The sequence below is a fragment of the Apostichopus japonicus genome, chromosome 10, assembly GCF_037975245.1.
Source record: "Apostichopus japonicus isolate 1M-3 chromosome 10, ASM3797524v1, whole genome shotgun sequence".
Lineage (NCBI taxonomy): Eukaryota > Metazoa > Echinodermata > Holothuroidea > Aspidochirotida > Stichopodidae > Apostichopus > Apostichopus japonicus.
In genome coordinates, this window is record NC_092570.1 from 7,881,146 (window position 1) to 7,903,974 (window position 22,829).

The 22,829-nt window shown below is 37.1% G+C and overlaps 1 protein-coding gene across 31 annotated transcripts in view; it reads left to right on the forward strand.

The window, feature by feature from the left end:
• Positions 1 to 22,829, forward strand: part of LOC139975204 (dedicator of cytokinesis protein 11-like) — a 152,726-nt gene that overhangs the window by 47,676 nt on the left and 82,221 nt on the right. For 14 of the 31 annotated variants that reach the window (XM_071982902.1, XM_071982912.1, XM_071982908.1 and 11 more), the window contains exons 1-2: positions 4,827 to 5,632; positions 9,908 to 11,751. The exons of 4 other annotated variants lie outside the window; for them this stretch is intronic. In XM_071982902.1, the coding sequence (XP_071839003.1) occupies positions 9,940 to 11,751 (1,812 nt within the window). In that variant the 5' untranslated portion in view covers positions 4,827 to 5,632; positions 9,908 to 9,939. Of the gene's footprint in view, positions 1 to 4,826; positions 5,633 to 9,907; positions 11,752 to 22,507; positions 22,661 to 22,829 lie in introns of those variants that run through there. 13 more of the 31 variants (XM_071982923.1, XM_071982903.1, XM_071982925.1 and 10 more) reach the window with 3 other exon arrangements.

The window sequence follows — 22,829 nt, forward strand, 5'->3', positions numbered from 1 at the left end:
GCACTATGCCAATCAGGATAAAGGCAATGCAGAATTGGTGGTTAGCACGGTTATAACCAGCTGATATCACAAATTAGATAGTCTGGCCACTTTTGCAAAATGTTTTTCACATACTTCTTTCAATTGTAAAATGTGGCAAAAAAGAAATAACTTTGATCAGTGATGTCTGGTGGCTGGTGAACAACACACACACTTCCCCTTCCCCTCCCTCCTCCCCTCCCCCTCCCCTCCCTCCCCTCCCCAATCCCTCTGATGTTACCAAGTACCCTTTCATTCCATTGCAATCGTTGGATGTTTCCTGTCTCTAAGCACGTATTGCAAATTTCTCTCAGCATGTAGCAGCATTTCACTCTTAAATTATGTGCAGATAGTTTGGTTGGGCTGTCACAGTACATCACTGATGTAATATCACCATAGTAACAGACTTGCTCAAGTCATGACGTCATGTGATTAATGTGTGAAACTCTGGAGAGTCAATTTGTTCTGTCTGCAGGAGCCCACTTACAGGTAATGAGAAACATTTCCAACTTTTTTTTTCTGTCATGTCGTGCAGAGTATATGTAATTGGTTTTCATAAAACTTGTCCTCAGACATTCAAATTCTGTGTGTAGAATGAAAGGGAAATAAAACCACAAAGCCCCAGTGTTATGGTGTTGTAAAAAGCAATTTTCAAGTTCAAGGGAGTGTTGCTTTTATTATTAATCAAATTAAAATTCCCTGATTAACCAAATATTAAATTGACGGCCCGAATATTTGATATATTAATATTTGAATATTAAATACTCTTTTTGATGTTTGTAGTTGTCAAAATTTTAATCAGATAAATTTTGTTTAGGTTAATATGTAGTAACTGTATTGAATTTGGATGTTGCAAGTCAAAATTATGACCTAACATTTGATGAGGTGTTGTGCTTTATGTATTAAAACAGTCCACTTCATTTGAAGATGACTTTTATATGTATAGGGTATCATAGCTGGTGGATTCCACACTGCTCATACAGCTGAAAGTATAGGTGCTCTAACTAAAAGGTTAGGAATGTTTTTTTATTTTGTTTTCTCGGTTTTATTGTCCAACGTAGGCTAATTTAACTGTTTTGATGCTTAATATTTTGGTAAGATGGTATGTCTGGCATTAGAGACCTTCCAATCAGAATAGTGCGGGTTTCTTATTCCTTCATAAATCATCCCTTGAGCTGTGGACGAGCGGCTCTATTCAGTTTGGAGGTTGGTAAAATCTTGATGTTTCAGCTGTGTTCATGAGTAACATGAATTATTTGTCATGACAGACATGTATGTGTTCTACGTCTAATGGAGCAGTCTTTCTCCCCCCCCCCCCCCTCCATCCATTCTGCATGTTTAAAGGGACACTATGATACCAATGACTACATTAGTATTTGAATTTTTTACATAGCACCTTGGGAGGTTTCTAAAATTATGTTTAAATTAAAATGTTTCCAAAACTCTCTAAGGGTGCATCTTTCCATATCACAAATATTTAAAATTTCGTTAAACGATAGTAACGATTGCAGAATATATTGTAAGTGTAATCTATCAAGATTCCCAAAGTTTTTTAGTTTAGCAATGTTAAGCACTTGGTGAGATTTTAATTGTATTCATAGTTGCAGTGTTTTAATTAGAGAGATTTAAACCTCACAAACACATGAAGAAACAAAAATAGACATAAGAAAAGTTTATTTTTTTCCTCCAAAGCCATTACATCCCTTTAACCTTGTCAATAGATTTGGTATCCCTGTACAACGGGTAATTTTGATCATACGCACCTGCGCAAGTTTCCTTTCAGAGAGAAACCCTTTATTATGACAAAGTCTTGAATAATTCAGTAGCAGTTATGTGATCTGAATGACAAAAAGACTCAAAACATCAAGGAAACTGGGTTGTGTAATTTCCAGCCTTACGTCTCCCTCTAGGCAAAAAAACTCCGCTCAAGGCTTAACGGCATTGCAGACTCGCCCCAAACCGCGTGCGGCCATCTGAAAAAGTTAACTTTCTGTTGCTTGCAAGTGACGTTTTGTTCTTGTGGCTACAAAATGCAGACAGTAATGGAACGTGATACCTTGTCATCTTAAGCTTGACCTGAGATGTCCATCGCTGTATCGTTTGTACACTGTGCTGTGGGTATTGACCGCAGCTGTATGTACTGACTGTACACTAGTGTCTAATTACCGACGGTAGCAAGCTGTGTGTGTATTTTCTGGGATCGTTGGTGGTGTCTAACACTTCTGTTACAACTCATTCGAAACTAGGTCAGATTACCGGCATTAGACGTTTCTTTTTGCGCGAGTCTTCACACCCTTTAAACTTGGTTGCTTCTGTAACTTTCATTTTACTAGAAGTTTCCTTCGGAGATAAAAAAATGGAATGTGTTCATGGAGGAGAAACAGAACAACAAGGATCTAAGACGAAGGCACAAACTCAACTGGCTTGACCGAAATTACGACATGTATCTAGGTAATCTATGCTGGATTATGTGGGTTTAAGAAAAACAGAACATTGATAGCTAGCTCTATCAAAGCAGAAATGGGAGTTATGCACCACAGTTTACTTGATCATAAATCAGTTTATATAGGAGGGTAGCACTTAACTTTGTGACATATGTGATAGCCATATTTGGATGTGCTCTTATCATTGTTGTTTTGGACAGATTTCAGATCTGTAGGATGACTCACTTCATCTTAGGTTGTACATAGATCAGAAAGCGAGGTGAAAGATGTTGACTGTCAAGTGTACAGTATGTATGAATGTCACCATGAAGTATTTTTTTATCTCAGATGGGTCTAGTATGGAGCATTATCTGAGAGGCAGCTTGGATAAACAAATGGGGGGGGGGTGGGAGATATTTGTTTTTATCCCTTTCATTTTTTTCAAATTATAGGCCAGACTGACTAAATGCATCATTGATTCAAGTTTGTTTGACATGTTGAAGAAGTTTTTTGTTAAAAGAGGTGAAATAACAGGAGTAACATTGATGTTAAACATTGTAATTTGTCATCTTAACAAGACTTTACATTTTTAGTTATGTCCAATCCCAATTGTTTGGAGGAAGCCAAAGTTTAGAAATGTGAGAAATCAGCATATAGGAATATGTTGAAAATTTAGTTTAATTGGTTATATTGGATGAAATCTCTTTGATATTAATGAAGAAAGGGTATTTACATTTCAAGGTCACATACAAAATACCGTTATCTTATTTCGTTAAGTCACATATTTGCTTCAAAAATCGGAAGGAACTATGAATATGGTATAAAATCTTTGCCATCTGAAAACAGGAAATAACACTGAACATAGAAGAATAAAAAAGTGTCTATTCTATAAAAACAATGTTATTATCCCCCCACCCCCCAGGACCTCTCGCAAGGTCGACAAGGGGTTAAACTCCTTTTGATTTGACAGGAAATAACAGTAAGAAAGCATAAGAGTCTTTGTGTAGAAAACAACTGTGCTAATAGATCAAAGACATTTCCTTTAAAGAAATTTAACTTAAGCATATGTATGTACCCAGTTATAAGGTATAAAGGCTCTCTGCATTCTTGTAGTCTCTTTTCTGCAAATTTTCAGCAATTTTTTTTTTTTTGTGCAATCTGAATATTCTTAAATAGCGCCCTCTATAGTTGCCCTGTTCCATAGGCAGTTCTGAATACAGTGTAAATTATTCGCTAGATTGAAAGATCAAAACTTTTTATTTTCTTGTTCAAGAATGGCTTATAGCAAACAATCTTGTAATTAGAAACCATCTTTTAAAAACAAATGCATAGCAGGTCAATTATTCTGAAAAAAAATTATGTTGCCATGTGACTATGACATGTACACTAAAATATAAACATTGCTACAGTGTATACAAATCCTTTTGATAACATTTCCTTCTATCCCGTATAATTGAATGGATTCCAGTTTCAACATTTTATGGAAGGAAACTAAAATATCGTTGTACTAAGGCTTACCTAATTTCATGTTACTTTCCTATGTTTGTTATTAATATTAACATGTTATATCTAATACCTATACGGTATATCACAGACAAAAGGTTTCCTCTCCAATTTTTTTTATTCAATTAATTTCACACCTTGTTTTATTGCCATTTGGCCTTGTATTAGTACAGAAACATAACATTCTATATGAAGTACTGTAGCTTTTAATATTTATTGTTATAATACAGTGGATGCGGTACCATATCTTGCCTTGGATATGTTATTGATATTATCGTATCATTCATGTCACTTAATTATCCCGAAACTTGATTTGTCTGGTAATGATCAATATTTGTTTGTAACCTCCAAAATGTATTGATATATTCTAATTACTGTCGGAGAAACTTCACCTACGAAACCGTTTGTAACGTTGCAATCAATTTTAAAGTGATGGCTTTCACCCCTTCCCATCTCTTTGCTCTCTCCCTCTCCCAACCAATCAAAGACCAGACTCTTTTTAATTAGCCGCGTCTCTAGCAACCTCAAGATCACAAATTCATATCATGCCATAATGTATTCTCCTACCTATCTTCTACCAATTTGTACTTTTCCACCTATTGACCTGTTACAATTTTTTTATTTGCCCTTTTATTTTCTTCCATTTACTAATATCAAAGTAAAACGGTTAAAACATACACGGTGAAAAAGTGCAGATCTCTAAGCTCAGTGTTATCGACTATCAGTCACTGGTACATTAATAATGTATCAGCTTGTCTACTACACGGGTAGAATCCTAAATGAGATGTGGATATAATAAACAGGGGCTGGCTGCATACGTTCTGTGTACAGTGACAAATGCATCTGTGCAAGTGCTTAGTTCATTAGCGATCCTAGCGCACACACACACACACAGCAATAGTGTGTGTGATAAGTACTGTGGAGTGATGGTTTTCAGTGTGGTGGTACATTGCAATATATATTTTTTATGTGCTTGTATGCAATTACCTGTGTAGGCAGATGTGGACTTGTAACTAGTGCTATATATCACTTATCATCAGCTTCTGGAACTCCCTAGTTTTTAGTCTCATTTTTCTTTTTCCCCCTGGAGGGGTGTTTAGTATCCTCTGTAGATATTTGGTAACACAAAGGCTACCCTTGTGTGTCTTGTGTTCCTATTCATCCTATCAGTATATACAGTCTGCTGTGTGTGGAAGTCTGGATGGATGCATTACTCATATATTGGAAGGGGAATTTATGTTGAGAAGGTGTGCCGGTTTTTGCCATGCAGCAGTATTCACACTCTCAGTAGTATCTATGTATATATATATGGATAAGATGGATTCTATTCGTTGGAACTGGAAGCCTTGTTTTATTTTCTGGGAAATAATTTGAAATCCTGTGGAAATTTATAATCTCACGATTCGCTGGTTAAAAAATCCTGGATAAATTAATTATTATTCAAGCAGAGAGAGAAACTCCGTTGGTGTTTTTGTTTGCGGAGCTGGAGCGAGTCTGTTTATTGTAAACAAACTTATAAACAGCTGGATGTGTTCGTCTTTCAGTGGATTTGGGAATATATCTTGATTACGTTTTTGGTGTTTTTTATCTTCTTTGAGGTGAAAGAGCCTTTATTGACTCTTGTTTCTTTTCAAGCTCACATTTTGCTTTTCCACGATGGTCTGAAAGTCTTTGAATCGCCGTGACAGGTTATTTTTTTCTTTCCATTTTACAACCTTTATTTGCCTTCTTATATTCTTACTTGTTATTCAATATTTAATTTTAAATAGGTTATAAACTTCAATGCAATAAAACTGACTTTTTAAAAATAATTTGTCTTATGACGTAATTTGATGAATAGCATTTAAAGGAAACATTGCATGTGGCACGGATAACTAGTTTTCACATCGTATTAACTAATGCAGTATATATTATGTAAATCAGTATCCACAGTAGAATATTTTACACTAGTATAAGGCTTTGTAACATGTTAGTATCCTTTAGTTATTTGCTCAAATGATATGAATAGCCTACATCCATAATAATTTAATTGCACTTATAAACCTGTTCAAAAAAATAAATAAAAATGGAGGCCTTTAATGTATTTTTCTTCAATTAGAAAAGTGTTCATTATGATTGAATATATAAACAAATAAATAAATAAACAAACAAATAACCAGAAGAAATAAATATGAATATTCAATATGTAAATAGAAGATATCAACATGAAACAAGACAAAATTTGATCATGCAATGTTTAATAATGTTTACTATCCACTTTTCACAAAGATTAACTTTCTATTGGTTGAAACAGGTCTATATTGTTTACTGAAACAAATTAAGAAACAAATAACCACAAATAAACAAATAATGTGACTATTCAACATATAAACAGAACACACCAACATGGAACAGGACAATTGATCATGATGTGTTAATGTTTACTGTCCACTTTCACTTTTCACAAAGATTAATTTTTTATTTTGGCAAAACGTGTCTTTATTGTTTACTGATCTGTGTAGGTATTGAAACTCACTTTGAACAATTAAAATGAAAGCTTTGGAAAGACAATGGAAGAACCTATTCACCAAGTTAGCATACAACAATCTCTCGGGCCACCAGATCAGGAAATAGGGTAAAGTTTTGTCTTCTACTAAAAGAAAGAAAGTTGTTAAGCTCTTGGCAAGTTGATATGATTTGTGATGTCTTAGCTACTACATGATTGTGACAGTGATCTGAGATCTGTAGAAATCCATTCCACACAAAGAACTGTTTGACAATGCTCAATTCACACACTTCAGTAATATAACTATTAAAGTGCATATTACAAAATTGAAAATGAAAGGAATTTATTATACTGCATCTAGAATATCTAGCTATAGACTGACTTAACCACATCGCTGACCTGGGACCTAATTACAATATGCCAGTTTTTTTTCTTTTTTTAACATATTCATAATAAGCTTAAACATAGGAATGTCAATTTTAACATGATTAGATGCTAAAACAAATATTAACACACGTTTGTTTATGTTCAGGCTTTATGTTGCAATATATCACCATAGCTCTGCGTCCTGTTCATGATGTATAGGTGCATAGTGACATAGCAATATTTAAATGACACACAACGATACATATATTCATGATATTTGACAAAAGGGACAAATATATCGACAAAATATGAGGGTGGAATTTAGAACAGCTGCAAGAATTTAAACCTTTTACTGACTGAAAGTTTGTGCAGTGATTATCGTATGATCTAGAGAAGACATCTGTGAAAGTCATTCCAACCACTCTCTCTGTAATCTCTCTCTGTAATCCCTCCCTCTGTCAATGATGCAGGAACTAACCTAACACACAGTGGCAAGAAGAATCACTGTAGTAATCAGAGCATACACTTTCAGTTAGCCTCAGTATCATGTTAGTTGCCCTCGGCAACCAATCACAGCAAGACATCTGCTGTGTCCATCTCATCAAGAAGATCTTCATTCATTACTTGCTGTCACTTATCCAGGTAGGGGGTGGGGGAGGTCAAGCAGGTAATGGTGTCCCAGGGTAATGAGAGCCCCTTAGGCTGCTGACAGGTTCATTCTGTAAGGTTACATATATATAGTATGACCGCATAACTTGTTCACACATCAAAAGCACACAATAGATGCAAATGGTAGTAGATAATAGCTTTTAAAGTATTTTAGGTCATTTTAATAGGATAAAATAAAAAGTGAAGAAACTCTGGGGTTATTGATGAGTACTATTGGCTCCTGGTCTATGGAACGCCAAAACCGACAAAAATGCATAAAAAAGTATGTAAACCTAAGTCAATATGTGAATACAAAGTTATCGCCACATAATGACCAAGAACAATTTAAATCCTTATCTGGCACTAATAGCACCTCCACATAATGACCAACAACATTTTATTTATCATGCGATCCTAACACTGCCACATAATGACCGCCAATACCGACGATATTCACAAGTCCTTTTCTTGGTTTTGACGTTCCATACTGGTCTCGTGCTTATGGAATACAAATATTCAGTAAGTTGGCCATGATCCCTAGAATCAAACTTCCCTAAATATGTGAATAATTTGAAATATGTATGAAGGAGACCTAACTAGTGAATGCAAAGGTCCTTTTTCGGACTCAGATCTTAGTTGCTGTTGATTCAGTATGAAAAGAATGTCATTGTTGGCATGTTTTTGCTATATCATGCACATATTAGTGATATTATATACATTATGCACTATATATACATTTGGGCAAATACACACACATAGAAAATAACACAGTGCTTTAACATACACATATTAGTGATATTATATACATTATACACTATATATACATGTGGGCAAATACACACACATAGAAAATAACACAGTGCTTTAACATACACATATTAGTGATATTATATACATTATGCACTATATATGCATGTGGGCAAATACTGTACACACACATAGAAAATGACACAGTGCTATACCATACACATATTAGTGATATTATATACATTATGCACTATATATGCATGTGGGCAAATACACACACATAGAAAATAACACAGTGCTTTAACATACACATATTAGTGATATTATATACATTATACACTATATATACATGTGGGCAAATACACACACATAGAAAATAACACAGTGCTTTTACATACACATATTAGTGATATTATATACATTATGCACTATATATGCATGTGGGCAAATACACACACATAGAAAATAACACAGTGTTATACCATACACATATTAGTGATATTATAGTTACATATACATGTGGGCAAATACATAGAAAATGACACAGTGCTTTACGATACACATATTAGTGATATCATATACATTATGCACTATATATACATTTGGGCAAATACACACACATAGAAAATGACACAGTGCTTTAACATACACATATTAGTGATATTATATACATTATACACTATATATGCATGTGGGCAAATACACACACATAGAAAATAACACAGTGTTATACCATACACATATTAGTGATATTATAGTTACATATACATGTGGGCAAATACATAGAAAATGACACAGTGCTTTACGATACACATATTAGTGATATTATATATATTATGCACTATATATACATGTGGACAACTACAAACACACACATACACATAGAATTCTTCTGAGTAATTGGTTGTAAAGGACGTGGGATTTCTTTTCTCAAGTCCCCAGTCAGAATACAAAACAAGTGCACATAAACTTAACCAACACATACAACTACACACACACATACACAATTATCCAAAACATATCACAGTCTCTAGTATTAGATTCGCATATAGTTCTACTAACAAATGAAAGTTAATGATTATTCAAAGCAAGTCTCCACAAACTTGAACTGTACTATATAACTGATCAATGCTGTTATGTATTGGGTAGGATGTAGTTAACATGTCTTTCAATATCAAATACCCTACCAATGAGAATATCAACTATCTAACCAGGAAGTTGCTTCGACATTTGCAGACGTCAATGTCAGCACGATAAGAAGATTTGATTCTTTTCCTAACATTCACTATAACAGCTATCAAATAGGTTTTACATAAACATATCCGAACCTGGTACATCCTTTCATAAATATTCCACTATTGTTAATAGTTTGTGCATTAAATCCTGACAATTAACTGAAGGTATTGCCTTAATTATAGCATTGACTTATTACCTGTAATCAAACCAGCAAAATATTGAAATATGTAATAGAAAAAAAAAATGACACAATAGTCCTAATGACAGTAACACAGTATCCTCAGAGATGCATTGAAAGGTAAACGATGATGCTAGTGATGACCCAACAAACATTGTTATATTAAACACAGTATCAACATTGATCAAGTAGTTAGCATATATAGCAACAAATCTTAAAAGTATTTTAGCTCAATAAACTAGGAAATTTGTGAGATTTTAATTGGAAGGCTCTCTTTTTCTGTGTGTGTGTGTGTGTGTGCAGGTGAAGTCAACTTGTAGCTTTTGCCGTGAGACATGGCCGAGCAGAGAAGCGCTACAGTTCGAAGGTCTATGTCAGACCGGCGCGACGTCCGAGTCAACGTGACACGTTCCACGACCCCCCGAAAGACGACTTCCAAAGTGGCGGGACAAAAAGTCGAAGCAACAATGAAGGCACTGATGGAAGCATCTGAGAAGAAAAAACCTGCCCGAACAATCAACACTAACGGTTCCAGCCCCACCTGCGATAATCCTGACCTGAAAGAAGAACTGATGATGCTGAGGAAGCAGGGATTGGCCAGCGGGAGAAGCAATTCGTCGTCGAGTATCAGCAGTTTGTCATCCCTGGATGGTGGTGTTAAACGAAATCCCGTCAACAAGAGGAGTACTCTCCCTGCTCAACGAACATCATCGACCACCACGGCTAAAAAGACAAACGGCCAGAGAAACGGACCAAAACGATTATCTCACCCGACTTTCAAACCTCCAGAGGTCCCATCGACGACAGCGCCGCTGACAAAGGCCAACTTGAGCAAGTCTAACTTGTCGAAGGAAAACGGCATCAATGCCAACCTGAAAACTTCGCAGGAATCTTTGAATAGCAACAAGTCGGGCTTGATGACCTCGATTCTCAAGGACTGGGAGGCGACGAAAAAAGCAACAAAGTCCTCCACCGCCGGTCCGCATCAAGCAAGAATCGGTCAGATAAAGCGTGAACTTTCAGACATGAAGAAGGAGTCTGTTCAATCCAAAAAGACGTCCTCTAAATCATCGTCGAGATCTCTTTCATCTCCCGATAGCGACCGTTCGGGAGAAAAACCCAGTACCCCAGTCGTCGGTAGTTCTATTCGGGTCATTTCAAAGCCCAGGGAATCCGCCGCTTCCAGGGCAGCACAGTTGAAACGAGAGCGGGCCAGTGCTAATAAGAAGGAGACCACCGTCTCCAAGGTAACTTCAGTTTCCTCCATCTCCTCCTCCTCCTCCACCACCTCTAGTAAAAGTTTGTTATCGACCATCAGGAAATCAGAGACAAAAGTGACCAACAAAGAAGAAGTGAAGAAGGAGTCGAGTAGCAGCAGCAGTAGCAGCACAGCCACTCCGAAGGTCGTCTCTATTCGAGGCGGAGGAGGGGCTAAGAAGCAAATCGACGTTGCCAAGCGAGAGACTTGGCACGAAGGAAGCACTAAAGACAACAACCCCAGTCAGAAACACAAAGATGCCATGGAGGATTTGAAATCAAACTTGACCAAGGCTCTCTTCTTGGAAAAGAAGGAAGAGTCAACGACAAAACAATCGGAGAATAAAACAACCTCGTCTAATATCAAACAGAGTAAACTAGGAGATGCTAAAAGGAAGCTGGCCTTATCGGACTTGCAAAATCAAAACTATATCGACTCCACTTCCACTTCGGCCGAATCGAGCGAAGCAGAGGTAGAGAGGGGCATCGTTCATATGAGGAGAGAACTGTTAAAGACAAAGAACGCAGAACTAAAGAGGATGGTCACAAATTCAATAGTAGAGGACCTCTCCGTCACGAACGAGACCGATTCGGAGGGTGAGATTGGGTTAGGGATCCCCTTCTCCATCTTGAGATTACCGGGTGGTGACGAAGAGGAGGAGGAGCAGGAGAGGAAGACGGATGACGGCGGAGGTAAACCGCTAGGAAAGAAAGATGAAGTCTTCTTTCAACGAGGTGGCAAGAACGGCTCGGTTAAAAGAGCTTCTATACTTATCGAACAGTTACACGGCGGTAGCTCTACTTACACGTATCCCGACGTGAAAGGAGTCAAAGGAAGCTCAGGGTCAGAAGATTCGTCCGTTGGGCCGGTAGAAGTAGATTTTACAGTGGTTAGTAACACCTCTATGTTATATATATGTATTCCTTCCAGCAATTGAATCTCTAGTATTTCCCTTATATCCTGTTGTACCAGTCTTTTGCATTTAAAGCAGTTTGATGAATCTAGTCGGTAGGTCAAGAATCGACACATTATCAAACGTACTGGAATACTGTTTATTTATTATATAAGCTAAAGTTGTTACTGTACTGCTGTTACACGGAATAACTTCAAGTAACAATACATCAGTTACCTGTAACATGCTTGGGTTCTTCATTTAGCAAATGCACATGTTTCCTTCTTTTTTTTCCCATCCCGTATTTTTCACTTATGGATAGATTTGATTATGTTGGCTGTTATATTAACAATCAGAACTGCTATGTTTGATATATCAAAACTTTGATTCCAAAGGCATGTATGCATAATGTGCAGGGTTTGATTTACCAAGTCCGCTTATTAATATGGAGCATATCGCTAATTTGCATCTCTCCCAGGGTTCTCTTTCATTAGGCCTCTTCCAGGAAAAATCTGTATCAATAGTTCTCATATGATCAGTTGCTTTCATTTATGCACAAACAGAACACTGTAAACGCGATTTGGCATCGCACATTTCAGCAGAAACCAAGCTTAATTCTTTTAATCTTCGATTGGCGAAACAGAAATAGAATTAGGAGGGTGTGTTGTGAAATGTTATCAGTTGCAGTCTTTTATTGAGGTGATGCTCAAGTGGGTTGGTTCGGAAAAAAATTGGCACAAAATTTTTCAAAAAAAGCAGAAGGGGGGGAAGATTATATTGAGAAAGTTCAAGGAACCCTTGTTGATCTTTGTACAATGGGTAGAGCATCTGTATACTTCCTGCCAAACCACCTACAGGAGGACCTGTAAATTAAATTATACACCTATTGACCTCTATCTATTATCACAGGCATCTTCATGGTTACCATGGTAACATCCTAGGCTCTTGCACTGTTCAAGGATGTTGAAGACCTACTTTGTTGACCATGATTTTTAGTGGTATCCCTTTTCATGTACATGTACAGTAGGGATATGGAATCCATGGCTAGCCTTGCAGTATACTTCTATAAGAATAAAGAACTCCTTGTATAGTCAGATATATCTATTTTAGAGTGGAAGGATGCTCGGTTCCTCCCAAAGGTACACTAAAGATTAATCAAAAGGACCTTTTGCCCTCCTGAAATTGACTTAACTTAACAGGATTTCAATAAAGAAAGAAAAAAGAAGAAGAAAAAGATACTTTATTAGTGTTTGTTTAATAACCATAAAGTTGCAACAGGAGTTTTAACAAGGTTGTATTTCACAAAGCCAGTTCCCAGGACCACCTGTGTAGTGTCATCCTACATTAGGGCTAAGAGCAGGTAGGACCTACTATTTAATTAGAGCAGGAACTGGACTCTGTAGCAAAGTAAGCATGGAAGTAATACTGTGATGGATCTAGGAGTTGATAAATGGCAGCTCTCCAGATCACAGTACTTAGTAAGAGCCTGGAGAATTTTCTTCCAGGTCCACCTGCTCACACAGAACAGTAGTTACAGCTTCCTGGTCCCAGCAAGGGCTCATGGAACTGTTATTCTGTCTAAGCAGGGGACAAGGAGAACTGTATATGATCAGAGCACTACAGGTAGCTAGTAGCCTGCGATTCTCCCAGAGGACAGAGTCAGAGCAGGAAGATGCTCTGCTGTCAGAGCAAGTAACCATATGATAAAGGATGTTATCAATACCACAGTAAAAGACAAACATACACTAAAATGCATCAGCATTTAGACATTCATATCTTTATGTGAATTTTCATCAAATGAGCCTTGCTTTCGCTTCAAAAAGTTGTGTTAGCCCCTCCCCCCCCCCACCCCCTCCCTCTCTTTCCTCCCACTGTCCACAAGCCCTCCAGACGTATGAGTTATTAATCCCTTAGTCCTGTAGTAACAATATTTTCCAATGGAAGGTAATTTAATTTGTCTTGTTGAGTACCATAAGACTGCTGTATTGTACAGCCGAAATGAAATGTGATTTAAATTAAGTTGTCTTGTTGAGTACCATGAGACGTCTGTATGGTACAGCCTCAATGTAAGGTAATTTAAGTTGTCTTGTTGAGTACCATGAGACGTCTGTATGGTACAGCCTCAATGTAAGGTAGTTTAAGTTGTCTTGTTGAGTACCTGAGGAGTCTGTATGGTACAGCCTCAATGTACAGTAAGGTAATTTAAGTTGTCTTGTTGAGAAAAAGCCGACTTCTCTATGGTACAGCCTCAATGAAAGGTGATTAAAGTTTTCTTGTTGAATACCATGAGCATCTGTTTGGTACAGCCTGTAACATACATTGCAATGCTTCTTCTAGTTCTGCATCTACAGCTATAAATAAGTACCAATACGATTTATTAGCTGTTGTACTGCACTGCTCTACATAGTCTAACCCTATGCAAACAATTCCAGACTGCTCCTAAGCTATAATAACCCAACCAGTCTTCTGTATCCATTTAGAGTTGTTTAAGGTGAACCCTAATATTTTGACCTATAGAATTAAAGGATGTTGTATTTCCTCCTTCCTGCCCTTGCATATCAATACCAACATTTCTGAGTTTGATTTCATAGTAAACAAATCGTCTTTGACAAGTAGAAAGTACTTTAAAGATAGAGAGTGCTTTTATTCTGTCTTTGGGAGCAAAATATGAATTCATCTGGGGTGTATACTGGAAACCATCTTTCAACAACATCCTTTAGAAAAACTTCCACCTCAGTGGAAAACTGTTTCTATTTGGTTTCCATTTATTTCTGGCTTAAAGCAGCATTTTGCGTTGGGTCGCTTTTTTCCACCTTTTTAACATGTGCATCGATTTTTTTACATGTATCAATCATAAAACAGCAAACTAAGATACCATCCAGTTTTCATCCTGCCAAGAGCGTTAATTAGCGAGTAATTAACGATTTGTATCGATAACGAGTAAAAGTGTCCTCGACAAAGTTTTCATATCTCCAAATCCACTAGTTTGAATTCCACCAATCAGTGAATAGTATGTTTATTCATGAGCATTTTGCGTTTGGTCGCCGTTTTCTACTTTTTTGACATGTCCATCGAGTTTTTTACATACATCAAATCACAAAACAGCAAATTAAGATATTAGCCAAGTTTTTCCCTGCCAAAAACGTTAATTAGCGAGTATTCCACATACAAAATTAAATCGCATTCAGTTCCCAAACCCACTAGTTTGAATTCAACCAATCAGAGATGCAGGTTTAGTTATGAGCCGTTGCTAAAAATAGATTCAAGACTGCGTTATTACAACTCCCTGGTACAACTGCCATATAGACTGTACACAAATCAAGCGTGGTATTATATTACGTATCTGTCAATGACGTTCGTAGTGTTTAAATATTCATATTATGGGCGAGGTTTATTGGGTTCCCAACGGAAAATATCTTGGAGAACAAAACAGTTGAAAGTTGCAATTTTTTCGAATTTTATGCCACCATTTGTAAAATGTAAAATGTAAATGTAAAATGTAAAATGTAAAATATAAATAGATAAGCTAGTTATGTATGTCGTTATGGCATAGTGGAGTCAGTGAGGTTGAGAAATACCATAGTCGAGGACGCAAAATGCTGCTTTAAATCATCATTCTTGTAAACCCTTGGAGAACATAGCATGAGATCTTTTTATTTCCTTGGAGTCACTATGCCAGGTCAAAGGTCAGATAAAGACTTCCTGAGTAGTTAAATCAACCAAACCCTTCAAGATTTTAAGACTAAAACAAAAGACAAAGCAAAAAAAAGTTAGTTTGGCATCTCTTAAGATATTTATTCTTCCATCCTATCAATATTGATATGATTTTAGAAAACTTAAGAATTGACCCTTGACATGAGTGATTTATCCAGGGATGTAAGTGGATATTCCTATCAGTAAATTGTATTTTTTCATCACATAACAGTCCTGACACATTTGGTTTGAATTTTGAGATCAAAGTTTTAGATTTGTCCAGTGTGCTGAAATCTTGGGTTTTCTTTGCTGACATATATGGGATAGGCTACTTAAAGGGATAGTCCAAATGGCTAAAGTTCACTGTTTTACAAAATTACTGGAAATGTGTACCGCATGGTTAGGTAAAAAACCACATCCTAAATGCGTTTTGCATCATGGGGATACAAATCTTTAAAATTTTGTGAAATTTGGTTTTCTTGTCAAGATAGCAAACAAGCTAAATCAGTACAGTATCAATTAGGTTTAGGTTTTTTCTTCATGATGTACAAATCATTGATCTGCTGAGTGAATTAATATTCTTCTTACAATACAAATTGTACATTGATGAAATTCTAAATGTACAGAACATTGACAACCACGCAAACATTCCAAATGTGTCACATTTCAAGGTCAAATCGATTACAACATTACGATATGAAAATTGAGTTTTTTCTCTTTGAAAAACATCTGTGTTGGTGACATCACAAACCACCTACTGTAGTATTATAAGTATATATAGTTCAGTATATAGTTCAGTATATATATAGTTCAGTATATAGTTCAGTATAGTTCAGTTATAGTATATAGTTCTGTATATAGTTCAGTATATATAGTGCGTTATATAGTTCAGTTAAAGTATATATAGTTCAGATTTTAGAACGCTAGGAGATTCAGGATACTTTTAAAGCTGAAGCCAGACACGTCCACACGTAAGGTGGCTTGATTCCCCGAACATCCACTCTGTAATCTTGATCGCCGAGTAGGGTCAGGATCTTTTCCAAGAGGGAGGTCACGGTTTCAGGGTCTGATCCTGAATACTTGGGTGTCCACAATACGATCTTGATCGCCCTAGCCTGGTCAGGTTCCTCCCCAAAAGCGAGATCACAATTTCAAGGTCTGGTGCGGGGTTCTCGGGCATTCACAATACGATCTTGAATGCCCTTGCTGGGACAGATCCTCCTTGTATTCTGGAATGTGAACAAGGCTTTGTATATAATCCTTAAATTAAAAGTAATTGTTTCAGTTTGGAACATTGAAAGATTTTATGTCTAATTTTTGGTTTTTGCTGTCGTAATGGTAGTAGACTCAAGTACATCACTGTTGCTTTAATAGCCACCAAAGAAATCCATCAGATTGTGGCAGATTTTCGCAGAAGGCAACTTTAAGGCAGGTCAACCTGATTTCCGACAGTGATTGTCGTGAACGGTGGGCAGTGAGGACATGAAGGAGAGTGACTTTAGATTTGCCCTTAAACCAAGTAGATCAGGAAGGAAATCCTCTTGTTGAAGGATTTTAAAATATTTGGTTAAAAGTCACCGTCAGATTTCGAGCAAAAGTTACTTTTTGAATATTCTTTCGAGACACCCAATGATTTTGTTCATGGCAGAGTACTACCAATGGTGAAAAATTGTCAGAAAGTTGTATATAAAACGTAATTAAAAAAGGACGATAGGGTTTACACTGCAAGGAGAATTAGCTGGTGTTGTGAATGTTTTTGGCGATGGGAGGAAATGGGGAGTCATTGATTGTCGATAAAATACCGAGAAAAGTATTTTTGAGAACTTTGAGATTTTATACTTTTACCTTACTAATATTTGGTAGAGAATCTTAAACACCAAGCAATGTTTCCCCCCTTGTGCAGTTGAAATTGCCTAGCACAGAGATGATTTTGTCATTCCTATCCATGAGTTAATTAGTTTGTGAAAGTACAAAATCCAAGACAGCATTCGTAGGTAACAAGAGTGTTTACATTATATTGCACGGTGACCCATTCTCTCCGTAAATTATCAATTCTTTGCGGACGAGAGGGAAGCCAGTGATGGTTTGTATTGATTTATCCAAAACACTTTGATAACTGAATGCATAGAATTGAGTTCTGTGTGATTAATTAACTCTAGGCTTAATGGAGGATGACACTCTCAATGCATATATGACTTTAGTCACAATGCATTCATGAATAGCGAATACTCTAAATGCGTGAAATTTACGCAGACGTGGGCAATCATTAATATCAATGCCCACAAAATGCTGGCTGTGTACAAAGTTAATATTGTATCTTGTGAATCAGTAGGTGTGTGTTTACTGTGTAGCAGAACTGTTGGTAGGTGGCAATGAAGTAGCTAAGAATTTGACATTTTTGGTTTATAACTGTTTATTCCAATGGCACAACTTGAAAATTTCCCAATCTTTGTGTTTTTGTTTTGTAGATGGAAGGAAAAAAGGGCCATATGACCCTTGGAGAAACTTAGCATTCTGTAATTTATAAGCAGTAACACAAAATGTTAAAAACGGCTAGTTTTCTTTGCAGCATGTCCAGGCACTGCTAATAGGATGAAACATTAGAAATGAGAGATGGCATATTACTGTAAATCCAGAAAAGAAAAAAAAAAGGAAGGAGAATAAAATGCAGTTACCAGTAGATTATAAAGTTCTTTTTGCAAGCAAGTATCAACTATTAGCCTAGACCTATAAACAAAAACCATTTCCTACTAAGTATTCATGGGGCATAGCCTACTATGCTTATTTTTAGATTGGGGCAGGATTTATTAACTGGTGAAGCTAATTACCAAGCAATCCCTTTTTACTGGAGTAATACTTTGTAGAGTCCATAATACGACTTCTACCAATGAGCAATCAATCCAATTATACGACATCTCAAAATGTAAATGTAAAATGGTCAATATGCTATGCAATTTCAAATATGTGTATAGCAAGGTTTTTTTTGTATGCAAGAACCATAGTGTTTCATACTTAGAGACAAAGTTTATTCTGCATAACTGCCACACACAAAATTTGAACACTATATTATTTCCGGTTCATAGAGCGAGCTGGTGCTTGTAATGGGACCGTATTATGTAATTCTAGCAATGAAATGCAACCAGAATGCTTTAAATTTTGACCTTCACATTGGTTATAGCTACAGGCGGACCAGACGACCGTCCATTATTGAAGGAATCTTGAAGCAGATAAAAGTCACAGTATTCAGTCAATAAACAGACTAAGATTGATTCCCACTATTAATAGACAACTTCAAACCTGAAATGTCACTGCAAATCCGGCTTTAATAATTACTGAAAGTGGACTGCTTCAAAACCTTCCCCTTTGAAATTCTTTGGATATTTATTTAGATTTGTCATTTTGAATTTATTGCATCTATGATTAACTGCATTCTGCATGATCGTTGAATTAGTTGCATTTACAGCCTGCTTGTGTAGGTAATGTCTGTTAGTAATATCGAATCCTGAAATACTCTTTAGTCAAAATCAAGGTACCAAGCTCTCTGCTTGAATCTTAAAGCAAAGTATTGCATCTATGATGGTGTATTGCGTTTGTTATCGAATAGATGTACATTATTTAAAGCATTGCATGAAAGTTAGGAGGAGGTACTGTTGGCTATAAAATGCAGATGATCTTGTGGTTATCATGACAACTATGGTCATTACTTTTCATAGAGAAGGGTTCAAATGAATTGCGATGTTCAAAATTCCAAAAGAAATATTTTACCACATTAGCTAAGTGTAAACACTGACAGCATGCCAGAACTGCAAGATCCAGTTATACCACCGACTGGGAAGTTGTGGTTGTTTGTTTACTAGCAGAAGGGGGAAAACCCCAGAACAATTAGCCTTGTGAAAGTACACTGCAGCTATTTAATTCCTAACGAAATCTTGTGTCAAATTATGTGCTAATGAAATTAAAAAGGTCAACGCTGAGCCCAGGTTAACCCTCAAGCTGCCTTTGCATTACAAATTTAATCCAAGTGTAACACAGGGCCCAATCGCAACGCCTGATCCATGGTTACACTACAAAATAGACCCAGAGCATTGGGGGCACCCAGAGCATTGGGGGGACCCAGAGCATTGGGGGACCCAGAGCATTTGGGGGACCCAGAGCATTGGGGCGGGAGACCCAGAGCATTGGGGAGGAGGGGGAGAGTTTAAAGCCAGACTTGTTCTCAAGTGTAAGCAAGGCTTAGATTGATAACATAGCAGCAGTAGCAGCAGAAGTTATTAACCTCTAAAAAACTGAAGATACTGTTTTTCTTGCAAAGTATAAATACAATTGTTGCCAGTGATATTATGACGTGAGAATGTTCCTTTAAGTAAAATTAAATGAGTGAAAGGAAAGGCATGATGGGATTTGTAAATATTTACAAATCATTTTGTGATTTATGGAATTTCTCTCTTCCTTTCATTGCATTTGTTTTGATGAAATATTTCCTCTGCTTGTTGCTACAATCAAAGTTGAACCCTGGGAAAAAAAGTAACATACAAAATACTAGATAGCCTTTTACTTTCAGAAGAAAACTTTTAAGTTTGAATGGCTAACTGATTCCGACTGTTATAACCTGGAATAATTTGAATCTAACTTAAAGAGTTCAGTACAATTGATTTGATTGGTTTTCTACTATATTCGTTTGCGTTGTTATTATTAATGATATTGATAATTGAGCAAGAGTCCTTCCTTGGTTCAATACTTGGACTTTTCTCTTGGAACTTTTATGATGGCTAATGGCAAGGGGAAGGGGGGGTCTACCCGATGTTACCGGGGTTCAATGTTCCCAGGGTTCGATATTCCCCGTTTTCGTGTTATTTCAATGGCTGACGATGAATACGAGGTTCGTTGTTCCCAGGGTTCGATGTTCCCAAGGTTCGTTGTTCCCAGGGTTCGATGTTCCCAGAAATATCGATGTTCCCAGGGTTCGATGTTCCCAAGGTTCGATGTTCCCAGGGTTCTATGTTCCCAGGGTTCTATGTTCCCAGGGTCCAATGTTCCCAGGGTCCGATGTTCCCAGGGTTCGATGTTCCCATGGTTCGATGTTCCCAGGGTCTGAGCCTGTCCCCGAGCACGGTTGGGCAGCACCAAAGCGGACCCTCTTAATTCTCGGCCTCGTGGAACTCTGGACTCTCAGGTCAACACTTCTGTGCGGCTCTTACTGAACAACGTCCCTTCGGGTGATTTTTGAAAAAAAAAAGGGACATCAAACCCTAGGAACATCGAACCCTGGGAACATCGAACCCTGGGAACATCGGACCCTGGGAACATTGGACCCTGGGAACAAAGAACCTTGGGAACAATGGACCCTGGGAACATCGAACCCTGGGAACATCGAACCCTGGAAACATCGAACCCTGGGAACATTGGACCCTGGGAACATCGAGCCCTGGGAACATTGGACCCTGGGAACATTGACATAGCCCCGGGAAGGGGAGTGTGTGAGGAGGGGGAGAGTGGATGGATGGTTGTTTGGGGAGATGTGTGGAGGGCATAGCAAAAGGATATTGGCATGGACTGGAACACAGAATTGATGTTTTGCTGACTCTGGCAATATTTTTGGCAATTAACCAGATACCCAGGAATAGAATTATAGAACTGCACTGTGTTATTCTGTTTCCCCCACCATCAACACGCTATCCCACCATCGACAATCCCCTCCCTCTCCCCGGATCATTTTCTTTCTATCTCTTCCATTGCATCCTTTAAACAAAAACATCCTCCATGTCAGATGTCCACTTCTACCAGCAGTTTAGGTTTCATATCATCATAATATTCAGGTTTATTTGGAATTAAGGAATTAATCTTTTTTTTAAATTTTATTTTTTTAAATTTGCTGAAAGTGCCTTATATATATACCCATTAATATATGGTATGTTATAACCATATTATAATATATATATTATAATATAGCCAGAGGTGAGTGATATATCTCATTTCTATAACCCTGACAATGGAACCCACAAATTTAGGGGAAAGCAGTGAGTGACCTAATACCTACCAATTATTAAACTTGTTTAAAACTACAATAGATTTCCATCATATTACTATTAGTATACCTTGGTTGCACAGTCCAGTGTCATGGTCCCTAATTGATAGGTTGCACTGGTAATTTGATAGCCTAGCACAGATGACTGGTTCTAGTCACCTTAAAGCAATACACATTCAGTGGGTCGTTAAATTTCATCCGTTCAAATATTTAGAGCTATTTTTGAAGTGTCCTTCCCTACTATTTTTCTGTACCAGTTTAGACAACAGTACAAGAACATAAATTTATGTAAATGGTACCATCATATCTCCATAGCGATATATAAATGATGAATCATGACTTAAAAAACCCTATCTGTGTTTAGTACAATGCGGAGCGTGTATAGTGTTCCTTTAAAAACAATACATCATTTTTAATAGTTTACTCTGGTAAAAGAGTACAGGTGGTTCCCATTGAATGGTTCAATTTGTACTGATTTTGTTTTACCCACTCTGTATTATACACTGTTAAGTAAACGGTTGGGTGTAATATAGCTTACTCACTGAAGCTTGAGGTTTCTTATTGAAGCCAATTCAGTTATAACAGGCCACCATTTTTTGTGTGTTGCATGTGAAATGACTGCTTGTGTCGGAATGTCAATGTGTGGAAACTAAAAGTATCTAGCTGTCGACCATTGTTTCAACAGTCAAATCTTTTGTTTTTAATGCAAGTTGAATTAGAGACAAAACGAAAAGGGCATAATACTTCCCTCATTGATCTTGTGAAAATTAAAACTTCAATGTGAATTTTGTTTTTATGCGATGTGGGTGGGTTGGTTGTGCTGCATTATTTAGTTGAGTGTACACTAATAAAACATGTTTTATATGGTGGAGATGTGAGTCCTAGGAAGGAAGGTTACAGAGTCGTTAGGAGTGAGATGTTTGTAAAGTTTTACCCACTGCGGATGTTCTGTTTTTGCTTTGCTTCAGCCACCGATTCTATATTTGTTTGTTGGATCAGGAGGAGGCCAGATTTTTTTGGTCTCCAGTATTTGTGAAAAATTGTGAAGAAGGAACTGCTTGTGCTTTAATAAAAGTTTATTCTTTTAGCATGAGCTAAGAATAACAGTCCAGTATGAGTTCTGAACCAGCCAAGAAGTTAGATACCGTGGCAACACCTAGTGTTATCATTCCAACTATAATATTCAGTGTAAGTAAGAATTACTAAGAAACACTGCAAAGAGCTCTCTGTGTTAAAAGTAACATACCAGCAAGAATTGAGCATCATTGACAAGCACTCGTAGATATTTGTAACCAGTACAAGAGTAGATCCTTGACTTGTTTATCGTTCAACTTGGAGAGCGATACCTTCCATTCGT